Source organism: Dermacentor silvarum, chromosome 10 (assembly GCF_013339745.2).
Source record: "Dermacentor silvarum isolate Dsil-2018 chromosome 10, BIME_Dsil_1.4, whole genome shotgun sequence".
In the NCBI taxonomy this organism is placed as follows: domain Eukaryota; kingdom Metazoa; phylum Arthropoda; class Arachnida; order Ixodida; family Ixodidae; genus Dermacentor; species Dermacentor silvarum.
Window position 1 is genome coordinate 35,006,407 of NC_051163.1, and position 13,769 is coordinate 35,020,175.

The window sequence follows — 13,769 nt, forward strand, 5'->3', positions numbered from 1 at the left end:
AGAAGACTGCAAAATCAGCTGTATCATGCAAAGATATAATTCAGACCTTCGCTGGGAAGCAAAAGCAGTGAGAACAAACCGCTATGACTTCAGTTACAATTTCATCCACTAATACTGTAACTTAGTTTTCCGAACTAATGAATTATGAGCAATTTCCAATAGAATAAACCTCCTAATCTGGAGTAGTTCAGCCCTTATAGCAAAGGCATGTAGCCAGGGAAAGTGCTTAGATGTCAGAAAAGCTGTAATTCTATCAACCTCAATGGGACACCCATGCTAAAATAGAGGAAGTGGGGCCGAAATTACAAAGCCGTTCGCCATTAGCAAGCCACCTTAGCTAATGATATGCCCAACATCACAATTGGCTCGCACCTGCCCTTACGAACAATTCATTGTGCAAAAACTGTTTTGTAAATATGGGCCCTGGTTATAAGCAAGATAGAGAAACTCCTTCATGTATGACCTTAAATGTAACATGTAACACTAAATTAAATGAAAAATTTTTCTGGACGAATTTTTCTTCAACTGCGAGGCTTTTTCTTTCGAGGAATCCGTATGGGTTTCCTTTGTTGCAATTGCTATGATTGGGTGGATGTCTCATTTTCCATTTAATTACTTCTCTCCACCTAGCGGGTTTCCGCTGAACTATTATGTCAAACATGTAACACCTTAAAAAGTAAAGTCTCAGTTATGCCATTGCTTTAGCATGGTCTTTCATACTGCCCCACTGACACGAACCAATATAACTTTTTCCGAATTCGCAAGTTTGCTTCCCTGCATTGCTTATTATCCTAATGGCGGCACCGGACATGGTTCAAATGAAGAGAAAGTGTTAGCTGCACGTGTTGCGGCTTGTTTCTTGTGCCCCCACATGTAATGTTACCTTGCACTGTGCAGCCATCATGAATTCATACCGACTCGCTCAACTCTCATTGCTTCGTCATTTGAGCCATGTCTACATTTTCCATGTCATAAGACAAGCAAGCTGTGCGTAGATTGCAAAACAACGATGGTGTCGCAATTAGCTGGGCAAACTGCCTCACAGGAAAGCTTGCTTAACAATGAAAAGAATCAATTCTTTCGGTGAATATGGTATATATATATATAAAAAAAAGTAAAACCAAATTATACGGTTCAATGCCTTAAAGGAACTCGAGTGTCAACCACCTGGGATTCTAATGTGCACTTATATCTAAGTACCCGAGTGTTTCTGTATTCTGCCATGCCTAGAATGCAGCCTCCGTGGCCAGGAATTGAACCTGCAACCTTGTGCTTAGCACCAGGATGCCAAAGCTACTAAGCCACTGCCATCTCTGCTGTGATCAATGTGTGAGCATCCAGCACTGAGGTGCCCATTGGCCGCCATCATAATCAACAGCCTATTGACGTCCACTGCAGGACAAAGACCTCTCCCAGCAATCGCCAATTGCCCCTGTCTTGCACCAGCTGACCCCATCTTATGCCTGCAAATTTCATCATTTCATCACACCACCTTATTCTCTGCCGTCCTCGACTGTGCTTTCTTTCTCTTGGAACCCATTCTGCAACTCTAGTAGACCACCGCTTATCTGCCCTATGCATTACATGGCCAGCCCAACTCATTAGAATATTGGATACCCCTGTTTTGAATACCCCTGTTTACCCTCTAATCCACACTGCAGTCTTCCTGTCTCTTAATGTTACGCGTAACATTTTTCGTTTCAGCCGCTCACTGCAGAGTCCTTAACTTCATCTCAAGCTTCTTTGTTAACCTCCAAGTTTCTGCCCCATTCGTGTGTGAGTACGGGAGGCCAACAAACACACCTGACTTTGCAGCGATACCGAGGGATGCCAGTGAGAGGGAGATGGAAGTGATTTCGGGGTTTGGCTTTCGCAGCACATAGTTGTTGTACTTAGGTAGCCAGACTGATGGCCCGTCAGGGGCTCCGTGCTCGATGAAGGAACCTTTCGTTTCAGCCGCTGATATGGTGTCCATCCCAAGCACTGCACAGAAGACAAAATCGGTGTTAGGGCATTAAGTACCACTTTGGCAGCAAGTCACGGCATGCAGGTATGCACTGCTGGTGTCAAAAGCTTATGAAACGTATGAACTGCAAAATGATTTTTCAAAAATATCTGTGCAGCATGGGCATGATGCAAGCAAACAAGTTTGTACTACAGTCGAACCTACTTATAGCGATCCCAGACATAACGAATTATCGGTTATAACGACCACATTTCACTGCATTTATTAATTTATGACCTGACATATTGAAAGTGCATCCAGATATAACAAACATTTTCGAAAGCATCGTGCTGTTACAAAGAACACTTCAAACTCGGTCATACTAAAAGAGAGCCACGCGACGTTCGGTCATGCACCCAAAGCACGGAAGCGTGACTGCTGTGCCTCCCTGTCGCTTCAGTCCAACTGCGAGGAAGATATGACCACCACGATGAGTGAGCACCATGCGCGGATATCTGAAGCTGTGAGGAAAGTCACTCGATTTCAACCATTGTAGGTAAACATGCTTTCAAGGCTTGACTCCAGCGGGCTTCAGGGCGAGGCAGTACAGTGCAACATTACCGGTACAGCACACGGCAGTGGTGGCCTCCGGCACTCTTTGCGCAATTCCTTGTGTGACACCGCATGCACTATGCCTATTAAGATGATTTGTACCAATGGCCGCACATGTTGCTATCCTATCGTTGCTGTTTGTATTCACGTGGCCTGAGTTGGCGCGAACATGGCAAAACGTGCCTCTGCCACCCAAACTTGCAAAGAGTTGGGAGTTACTATGCTGTTATCAAGAGATCGTGGTTCGTCGTTGCTGATAACTGTTCTCAACAGCAGTGTCACTTTTGAACGTGATACACTTTTCGCCCAAGCGACATGAGACAATGCAACTTTACGGCTCTTGGCATGCGTATGGCTGATGTTGCAGCCATAACGGCAAGACATTTGCAAAATGCCGCCCTACCGCAGTAGTTTCTGTTTTCAGCCAATTAGGATGCTTCACTAGTGTATGCAGAATCCACTCGTGTCCCACTGATGGTAAAATATATCACAAACTCTGGAAGAGAAAATGGCGGTGGCTGCACTCGTATTTTCGAAATGGCGTGTCGTCAGAACCAGCCAGGCACTGTTTTGAAAGCGCTACGACACCACATTTCGTTATTTTGATGACGTTTTTTGACAGAAAGTTGCAGTTAAATGTGGGAAAGTGTCGGGACCAAAAATGAAAATACTGAAAATTCGACTTTCACACCAAAGTGGTGTCGAATCGTCACTGGCAACGACAGTTTCAGCATCATTAATTTCTGCAAGTTTTGAAGCGTGAGCTCACATATAACGAACTACCAATACACCAACCACTCTTTACAGAACTAGTATCAAGTTTATTATAAACAGGTTCGACTGCACTTATATATGTGACATATGCAGTGTACAGTTCTTTTCAAAAGGACAAAAGCTATTAAAAAATTCAAATTATGGGGTTAAACATCCTGAAGCAACACACAGGCTATGAAAGACACTGCAATAAGAGCCTCCATATCAATTGTGACTACCTGTTTTTTTTTAACATGCACCTACATCTAAGTACACGAGAGTTTTTGCATTCTGCCCACACACGAATGTGGTCTGCCACGGCTAGGAATCAAACCCTTGCCCTCGTGCTCAGCAGTAGAATGCTATAGCCACTGATCCACCGCAGTTGATTTGAAATCTCTAAAGAGTGCCCCTATGCAGTATACATTCACGAGCTTGTGCACCTACCTATGTTGGGAGCCGAGATCTCAAACGGTTCCGTGTATGTGTCCTGCCGGCTCGATGCGAGCGTGTGGCCGTACTTCTCGAACATCTTAGCAAGTGCGCCGGTCCCTGTCCCGTGAGTGATGCCACGCGCTCCCAGTGCATTGCATATCGCGTGTCCAGGATGATGCTCGCAGCGTTCACCAAATTCTTGATGAAGCTCCGGTCCTGCCGGTGAGTGAGGTTGAGCCCTGCCTGGTGGTTCTCGTACGAGAGCACGTGGTGCAAGAGCCGAGACGCCAGCAGTACGTCGGTTCCGTACAGGCCAATCGGATTCGAGTGGGTAGCGTTGGTGGCGGCCCTGAGCTGCTTGGCGACGCGGACAGCACTGTAGGTGTTGAGAGGGAGCTTGTCACGTTCCAGGACACGCAGCTGCTCGGAAAGTGGCACGAATGCGTCGGATACGCAGTTGAATGTGTCCGGCTCCAGCCAGCCACTCTCCTGGTCACAGAGGCGGGTTGCCTTGCCTGTTGAGAAGGTGAGTAGAGTGGGAGAGGAAGAAATGCACAGTGAAACAGTCATATCAAAACATATTTATCTGGGGCACGCTAGGGGCTACACTAGGGTCAAGCTGATATTTTCAGCTGCTACCACAGGAAGACTGTGCTGACGGTTTGTGTGGTGCCACAACACACAGCCAAACGAGTGGCAACAGCAGTTGTGACAGGTCTCTCAGCACCACAAACCACTGCTTGTTGTTGTCATGATAGTGATGATCTTCGTTATCATTATCATCATCGTAATCATCCTATTTTACATTCGTGGCTCCAAATTTCCTAATCCGATCGCTCCAGCTTATCCCGTGCCGTCAGTGACTTCATCTTTCTTCCCGTTACACCCATCCTGCTATTCTAAAAGACCACTGGTTATATGTCTTATGCCTTATATTTCGTGCCCAACTCTACTCCTTCCTATTGATCACAACTAGTAGAACATTAGTTACCCATGTTTGCACTCCAGTCCATACAATTGTTCTTTATCTTGTAACATTATGCCTATCATTTTCTGTTGTATCAATAACTACATAGCCTTTAACTCCCTTTTATGTTCTTCTATTATGCTTCAAGTTTTGACCTTACAGGACAGCACTGGTAGTGGTACGTCTACGTCACTGCTAAAACCTTAAACGGTTACACATTTACCAACAGACTGAAGCTGTCTATAGGCTGAGAAACCAGCCTAGTATTTACTTACCTTGAGATCCCTTGGGACAGCTCCGAGACATCTCCTGGTTGAAGAGAGCTCGTTCCCACCACACCCTTTCACCAAACGATCTTGGGCAGCCATCGTAGATAACTGAAGGCAAAGAAAGAGAAGTTGCTTGCAGTCATTCTAATCACCATAGTCTAATTAAATTGACTGCTGCACAAATGGCCTCTCTCAAAGTGCTCCACCTAGCCCTGTCCCACGTCAATCACGTCCCCACTATACCTGCAAACTTTTTAATCTCAACTTTCCATTTCATGCTCAACTGTGCCCCTAAGCTTTCCTTGCCTTAGTATATTTTTATTAACAGATTACTGGTTACCTATTCTATGAGTGATGTGTTTCAGCTAAGTTCACTTTATTTTCCATCTGAGAAAAGATAGGTTGTGAATGCAAGCCATGCTTTGGCTTGACTGAGCTCTGGACTCCCCGTCACATAGCAACTTCTTCCTTTTTATTTGAACTAGAACATAACTTCCATTTGCCTCCTAATCAATGCTGCTTTATTCTCAAAGTTGCGCAAATCAAACTCCTTTCCACTCCTAAATTCCGTCATCCTAAGGTTTCGTTTCAGTAAGTTTCGTCAGCCTCCGAACCTCAGCCTAATAGCCTGAAATTTCTTCTGAAAGACAGATTCGCTGATAAAATGACACAGATGCAAGCAAAGTGACCCATGTTGTCAAAATGCTGATGTCAACATGGGTCATCATCATCATTGTCATTTTGTATGTCACTTTACTAACAAATATGGCTTTCAGCAAGTACTGCCTAGGCTAAGAACACATTTTCATCGTACTTCAATTCCCTAATTGGAGTAAAGAGTCACAAATAACCCAGCAATCCAATAGCCCAAACTGTCACATTGCTGATCTAAATTCGAGATTATTTTGGATAACTTCTGTATAAACTGCACTTGTACGATTTAGTCAAACAGCTGCAGCTGACCTTCACAGCCACGAAGTGTGACCTCGGCGAAGCGATTGGAACAGGCATCACACTGGCGGCCAATGACTCCAGGTCGACACCGACACTGTCCTGTGACAGGGTGGCATCGGTTGCTGTAGGATCCATTGGCATAGCAGTCGCATGGGTAGCACACATCACTGTCCTCTGGCTGGTAGTGGTTCTCCTGCAAGAAACATAGTGGCAATGGCTGTCAAGAGTTCAGAGGAGTAGCACAGAATTACCAGAAAGAAGACTCAGTCGACTCAGAAAGATACAGTTGATTCCCATTTATACACCACTGCGTAATTAAGTCTCTCCATAATTTGGCTCTATTCAAAAGTATGAAGAACATGCTAGTTGATATTAATTTATTTTGAACTTTCTGATTACCATGCCTTTTCTTCTCCTTCGTAAGGCCAAGTCGGTCCAATACAGGACAAAAGCATAAGCCAGAGTTCTCCACTTACCCTTCTCCCATGTTCGAGTCACTTCTCCAAGTCTTCTGGCAGCCGAAATAACAGAAGTCTATAATACTAGTTTATGTTGGTGAAAAGTGCAGCTTCTTACGCTTGTGCTATAAGGAGAAAAAAACTCCACCACATAACACATTTGCTCGACTGTTTTCTATTAAACATGGGTAATTTTTTCTTCTGCATGCTTCCCTGAATATTAAATGGTGGACAAAAGTCATCTCTCCGCAGAACGTCCAAGTGAAATCACTTTAGGAATGGTACAATACTTAGTCACACAAGACGTGGTGTCATCAGACAGCTGAAATAACTTTCTTGTTAGGACAAATTACTTGACCACTCGGAACTGATTCAATGTTTCTCTTTAGCGTGTATTTAGATACCAGGAACCGCCACAAGGATGCCTCCTGGGGCGTCTTGTTTGTCAATGATGAAATGTCCCATAACTGCTGGCTCACCTCGCAGTAGCATTCGCCTGTGGTCTTGTTGCAGTCGGCGTGGTAGCCGCGTTCGACGGGGCAGTGGCAGGGGCCACACACTGGGTAGCCCCACCAGTTGAAGGGGCACGGTTGCGTGCTTGCCTCCTCACAGTAGCGACCCCAGCGGTTTTCGCCGCACTGGCAGCGGAAGCCACCGGGGTCCTTCTCGGACACGAGGCACTTGGCGTCTGCTTCGCAGGGGTCCAGACCGCACGATTCTGTGCACTGTTCACCAACGTAACCTGCGGCAGTTCAAACGAATGTTGCCTTGACTGATCAACATATCCAGAGGAACTGAAGATGCAACACAAGCAGCAAGCAGGCCTCCAATATATGATGCAAATGAAAATAAATGAAGAACGTAGGTTTGGATGTCAATTGTGAACCATGCAAACATCAACCACTAACTACAAGCAATGTCAGAGTGGCTTTCCAGTACATTGAAAAAAGTTGTATCAGCCTCACAATAGCATTTTCCCCCACAACTTAGTTACAATACGACGCACAAGAATTGTGCACACTGTGCTCATACTGTAGGCAAGCTCGCATTCAAGGTTATCTTAAATACAGTAGACTTCTGTTAATTCAATTTTTATGTTAATTAGATCCTAACCAAGAGTCCCGGCTGGCGCCCATACATTTCCATGGGACCAAACTTTTGTTATTTCGATCCTGAAATTAGCCTTCGTCGGATAATTCAAATTTGGCTGGTCATCCCGCAAGTGCCCAACCCCAGTAATGACCGCACTGCTGACTCCAATAGCAGCAGCAGCTGAGACGCGCTTTGTTGTTTTCCTATTGCATGTTTTAACACGGCAACAAGAAACCTTAACAAAATCGAGCTGGTGGGTACGCCAGAATACAATGCTGCCAATGCGAAACATGATGATCACTTCGCTGTGAACTGCGTGGAGGATGACATGTTGTGGCTCTTCATAGACAGTGATAAAGTGCTGTCTGAGAGTGATGATAATGGAAATGAAGTAAATAAATTTTCATTCTGTGAAGGTAAAGTTTGTTGGTTCTGTCTTTTTGTTATTGCCAGAATCAGAGGCATGCTACATTCTTTTTGATAAAACATTGGGTGCGCGTTTGAATTTTACATTGTTTAGGAACTCTAGCGTAATTTTGTGTTGGTTTACTACCTTGAACCTATTACAAGTGGGTGCACGTTCGGTTTGGGGAAAATGAACTACCAATGTGCATTGATGTTTTTTTCCACCTTTTGTTTAATTCAACCCGCCGAATAATTTGACCCATTTTGTCAGGACCATCACGGTCGAATTCACGAAAGTTGACTGTATATATGCTTTTTTCACAAGTCCACTACTTATTAGTGACCTGGTCATTTTCTAGCAGAAAAATACTAAACATTTTTTTAAAAGAACATTGTTGTTTTATACCCGTGCCACACGGGCACGGAAAATGGCATTTAGTAGCTAAGGCCTTAAGATTTAATGTCATTCGCGCGGTGCCACACGCGCAGTTCAAATGGCATTCGCGTTAATGTCATTCGTACCTGAAGGCCTTCGCCAGAACTCATTCGACTGAGAAATGCGTACTCTCGACGCCATAGCTTGCTCAGTGCGGTTTACTTAAATTATTTGAAACGGCATCCTATTCAGCTGGAAACAAATTTTCCAGGTGTTTAAGCCATACAGGACACCTAAACCAGCGCATTGGGTCTTATGTAATGCAATAAAAACAACAACATTAGAAGAAGTGCTGGTGCATTAGAAGAAGACAGCACCAAACTACACGTCGGCACCGTAGTATGCTTATTTCTACGTTTCACTAAATTTGAAGGTAGATTAAAATTGTAAGTCCATGTTTATCTTTTTTATTATTGCTCTAAAATTGCTCCCTTCAGAAGACGCTGCTATCGACATCATCGGGTCAAATGTCATTAAGTTTGTACGTGTAGCAGCTCGGCCGAAAAAAATGTCATTCAGGAACTTAAGGCCTTAACTGCTAAATGCCATTTTCCGTGCCCGTGTGGCACGGGTATTATGTTCCAACTGCAAAGCAACGACAGTGGTAGACTGCATAACTCCACAGACCTGCCTCTGTGAAAATTCCTCTTTCCTTTTATTGGTTTAATTTTGTCCATCAACAGTGTTTAGAATATCAGGCTTCTCAGGATGCTAGTTTACCACGTAACACATAACCTGAGAGATACAATTTAATGACACTTGGGCGACTACAAAGGCAATGCAAGGCATAACTGACAGTTCATGCCAGATGGGCTTTCTGCCTCTATCAAAACTTCGCAGTTACTTCGCAGATGCGTAATATGTCACGTGCACCGACTAAAAGACACATGTCACACGTAATCATTAAGCATACTTTGTAATGATTCCGGGGAACTCTATGCGATGCTAAAAACGCATGTAAACTTATGCTGTTTGTGAACCGTGATGATTCTACTACAAGCACTACATACACTTTGCAAATTGACATGTGGTGAAGATGTTACACAACAGGTGTTGCCTACAGAACTGCTGACTCGGAACATGTCTAAGTCAAGAGTCCATAGAGGCTATCATTGTGACGAAAGGCCATAGTGGCTGCAGTGATAAGATGTTGAAGTAGAGATGAGGTCACCTGCATCACAGCGGCACTCAAATTCCTCCCAGGTGTCAACACACGTGCTATGCTGAGGGCAAGGGCTCGAAAGGCACGGGTCCGGCACGTGACAGCCGTCTCGGACATTCTGCTCCATCACGGGACGCAGCCATGCTTCTTTGCTTGTGCCAATGCGTACGTCCTGCATTGTTTGATGCAACAGTCAGTCACATTATCATTGAAAACAATGTTAACAATTGAAAACCCTCCAAAAAGTATAAAACTCACAACAAGCACACTCATGTGCATTGCTCATGCTTCAATACGAACTGTGTTTGCAGGCACACACAAGTTTTCATTTGTCAGGGAGTGGAAGATCTTACTTGCGCATCAGTAACTATTTCCTGCTCAGCCAATACAGTGCAATTATATTGAGGAAGAAGATGCGGTCACTGACCAAGTCAAAGTAATACACAGAGATGTTTCGGGACCCGTACGGGTTCCTTGTTCACACTAAGCAGGTATGATGGTATCCTTCGACGTCAGAGCGCTCTTCACTTCCGTGCCTGTCGACTTGGCCGTAGCGGCGTGCACGAAGGTCCTGCTGGCGGACGAAACGCTCGCAGAGCGCACACCTTTGGAGGTACAGGACGTCTGCGAGCTGCTAGAATTTTGCCTAAGCAACACGTATTTCACCTACCGCAAGCAGTGTTATAAGCAGATCCACGGAACTGCCATGGGGGCTTCCATCTCCGTTACTACGGCCAATTTGGTCATGGAGCTAGTTGAACAGAAGGCCCTTGCCGACTTCGCTCCCGCGCCCAAGATATTCGTCCGCTACGTGGACGACTGCTTCTGCATCCTAAATAAGAATGATGCCCCACGGCTCCTGCGTGTTCTCAACTCGATAGAGGCAGCAATACAGTTTACCGCAGAATACGAGTGCGACAGCAGCCTTCCCTTCCTCGACGTCCAGGTGGGCCGAATCGGAAATAAGCTCTCGTTTGCTGTGCACAGGAAAGCGACGCATACCGGACACTACCTAAATTTTAATTCGTGCCACCCAGCTTGTCACAAGCAATCCGTTGTTTCTTCTCTGGTGACGCGGGCAACACGCATCTGTTCAAGTGACGACGAAATCAGGAAAGAACTTCAGACAATCCATCGCGAATTAATGACGAACGGGTACCCAAAGAAATTTATTAAGACTAATGAAGATCGTGTCCTCCATCCCAGGCCATCCCAGGGCAAGTCGTTCCGAAGACGCGCCGGCGTTCCATATGTTCCTGGGGTCAGCGAAGCTCTAAGCCGTATCTTTTCAAGGTATGACCTTCGCGTTGCGCACATGCCCTCCAACAAACTGAGAAATCAGCTTGTTAACGTGAAAGATCGATTAGACAGCAAGAGCTACCCTGGTGTTGTCTACAAGATACCATGCGCAGACTGCAGCTGCAGTTACATCGGCGAAACTGGCAACTTCACCAGAAGATTAAAGGAACATCGGAGGGACGTCTGCAACAACAAGAAAGCGTCGAACGCACTGGCAGAGCACGCCGATAATCACGGTCACTGCATCAATTGGGATAACGCCACTATAATAGCCAAGGAGAAGAATCCGGCCACAAGACTACTATTAGAATCAGTGTTTATTCAGACCACGGAAGACACTATCAACAGGACAGATGGCAATCTCCCTGCCAGCTACACCCGCTCATTACGTCACATTTTAGTATAAAAAGCGACTTACGGCTCTTGCCTGCTTAGTGTGAACAAGGAACCCGTACGGGTCCCGAAACGTCTCTGTGTATTACTTTGACTTGGTCAGTGACCGCATCTTCTTCCTCATCATGTTACCTGACCAGACGAACTTTCGTCGAATTCTTGACTACAGTGCAATTATATTATAATGATTACAAAACAACTGGAAAAATCTGGTTGTTACACTTGTGTATCCTTATGTTGTGGCTGCCTTTACATTCCTTCAATGCAGTTTTAAATAAGGTAGACAACATAGGTACATCTTCATAAGTAGCAATACAGTCAATGCCCTGTTTTCAGATGCCTTCACGGCACTACCATGTGCACCATAAAACAATGTATAGAATGTCTGAAATTTTGTACACTGAAACCCTTCTCCGTCTGACTTTCCGGAGTTTTTGCCATGACAGCAGGTCTGAAAGGGCATTAATAGAAGCCACCACCACTGCCAGTTTGATTACCTAACAGCCTCGAAACAGCGTTCTCGCAAGCCAATCTGTCGGCAGCCGTAGCCACCACCGTGGCAATGCTAGGCCTTGCTGCTTCTACGTTACTACCAAGCTTACTTCTGTTCAGTCCCGTGGTTTTCATTGAAAGAATTTGCCACTGTCAGCAACGGCACCAACTTCGCCTTTGTCATCCTCATCCTTGACAATGGCTTCGAAGCGCGGAGAGAATGGAAACGGTCCAGTGTTGCATAATGCCGGTTCCCAAAAGTCAGCTTCACCGCAATACAGCCGCGTTACGCAGTGAAGCATACTAAGAGTGGAAAGAGGCCATTGCCATATACATGACGTATATGACGCATGTATATGGTCACAGGATGTATAAGGACACAATATGTATTCCTTAATTATATACACTTGCCCTCGCTGTTTCCTGCCACAGTCCGAGCACCGATGCGCCTAACAAGTGTACTGGCAGGCTCACAGCGCTATTTTAGACATGCCTGTGGCAATTTGAGACCTCGGGGGCAGTAAAAAGCATGCATTCATTTTTTATGGACTGCCCAATTTATCGGATGCTTTTGAGGCCCCTAGGGAGCCCAAAAAATCAAACGTTGGCTGTAATTACGGATACCACAAAGGAACTAAGCTACACAAGTGATTAAGTGTACTAAGTCATTAATGAAAATTTAGCAGCAGCTTCGGTGCACAAGACTTCATTTAGGGATAGAAAACAAATACTTAACAAGGTTTACTATTATATGTTTCAAGGTAACGGCATGAAATGTTCATAAGTCTTCCTAATCTTCAGCCATCTTGCACACTTAGAAAAGCCCTTGATGGACTTTTCTAAGTGTGTTGTACAACTTAAATTAGGTTACTGAACATAAAGTGCTTTAACTGTGGTCAAATGGCACAGCAGGGCACTGGAAAAATTCGACTTCATTTGGCAAAGTGAACAAAAAGTCGCAGTTTAAAGGCGAAGCATCAATTGCGATAGCAAATTAGTAGAGAGCTATTCGGAGTAGGGATAGTAGTTTTATCGGCTGCATAAACTTGGACACATCCGCTTACTAACTGAATTAACAAGCGTGGTGTCAGCGCGCACAAGCAAACATGAATAGATCACACTGAATGACCGCAGACGACTGTCAAAACGCTGGCAACAAGCGCAGCCGCCGCAGCGGGCAAGGTTTGTGCAGTCTATCGCTTCAAAGGAAACTGAGCGGCGGATGCACAGCGCATACATAGGTCAGAGCCGCGTGGAGATAAGAGACGGTGCGGGCAACGGCCACAGCCGGGCAAAGTACGAACGCAGTTGTTGGCAGAGTAGAAGCTGCACTCCCCCTCCCCTCCCTCCCGCGCTGCCTTCCCGCTTTCTTGCTTTCGCGTGGGAGATTGAGTGGCAAGTTCCCCTTACGCCCGGTTGCAAGATACGCCTTTGGTGCCGGAGCACAGCGTCGCCCCGCCTCCCTCCCTCCCATACCCCCACGGCCTTTCACACGACGGTCGCGTTTGCTTTCCGCCGTGCGTTCACTCTCCGTGATAGCGCACGTCGTCCACGTGCTTTCGCTCGCGCATACGGAGCGTGGCGACGATTTTATCGCCCTTGGAATCTATACGGAACCTCACAGCGACAGCTACGACGACGTCGACGGCAGAAATCCGGTTGAAGTGTCTATATAATTGCTATCGCAATAAAACAAAAAGAAAGAAACATTTTGCCCGGCTCGAGGTGCTGGACATGTTCCGAGCTACCAACTAACTTAAAAAATCTGGCATGCCAGTGAGCTGGAAAGCGGAAAACAGAATAAATTAAATGAACGAAACAAAAACAGGAAGAACTTGTTGCAAACATGCCTGAAGTTGGCTAATCCCTGCTCTTTTCAAGGGCAGACTAATAAGGTTAGCTGCTGTTACCTGAATGCAGCCGTAGAAGTTGGCACCTCCTTCCTCGAGCCCTCCAAGTGACACCTTGCCCACGTACAATCCTTGAATTGCTGCGGCAAACTCCTTGGATACCTGCATCGTGAATAGAAGAATGCCTGTGTGGATTGCCTGTGTAAACTGCTAAGCAGGCTAAGCACATCTGGTTTCGACTAAGCAG

The 13,769-nt window shown here is 45.5% G+C and overlaps 1 protein-coding gene across 1 annotated transcript in view; it reads right to left on the reverse strand.

Annotated features, from left to right (window-relative positions):
* The window catches only part of LOC119431009 (protocadherin-like wing polarity protein stan), a 76,818-nt gene that overhangs the window by 32,466 nt on the left and 30,583 nt on the right, over positions 1-13,769 (reverse strand). Inside the window, 8 exon segments of the mRNA XM_037698479.2 lie at positions 1,804-1,983; positions 3,758-3,844; positions 3,847-4,260; positions 4,988-5,089; positions 5,945-6,128; positions 6,873-7,135; positions 9,498-9,660; positions 13,583-13,684. Coding sequence (XP_037554407.2) covers positions 1,804-1,983; positions 3,758-3,844; positions 3,847-4,260; positions 4,988-5,089; positions 5,945-6,128; positions 6,873-7,135; positions 9,498-9,660; positions 13,583-13,684 — 1,495 coding nt within the window.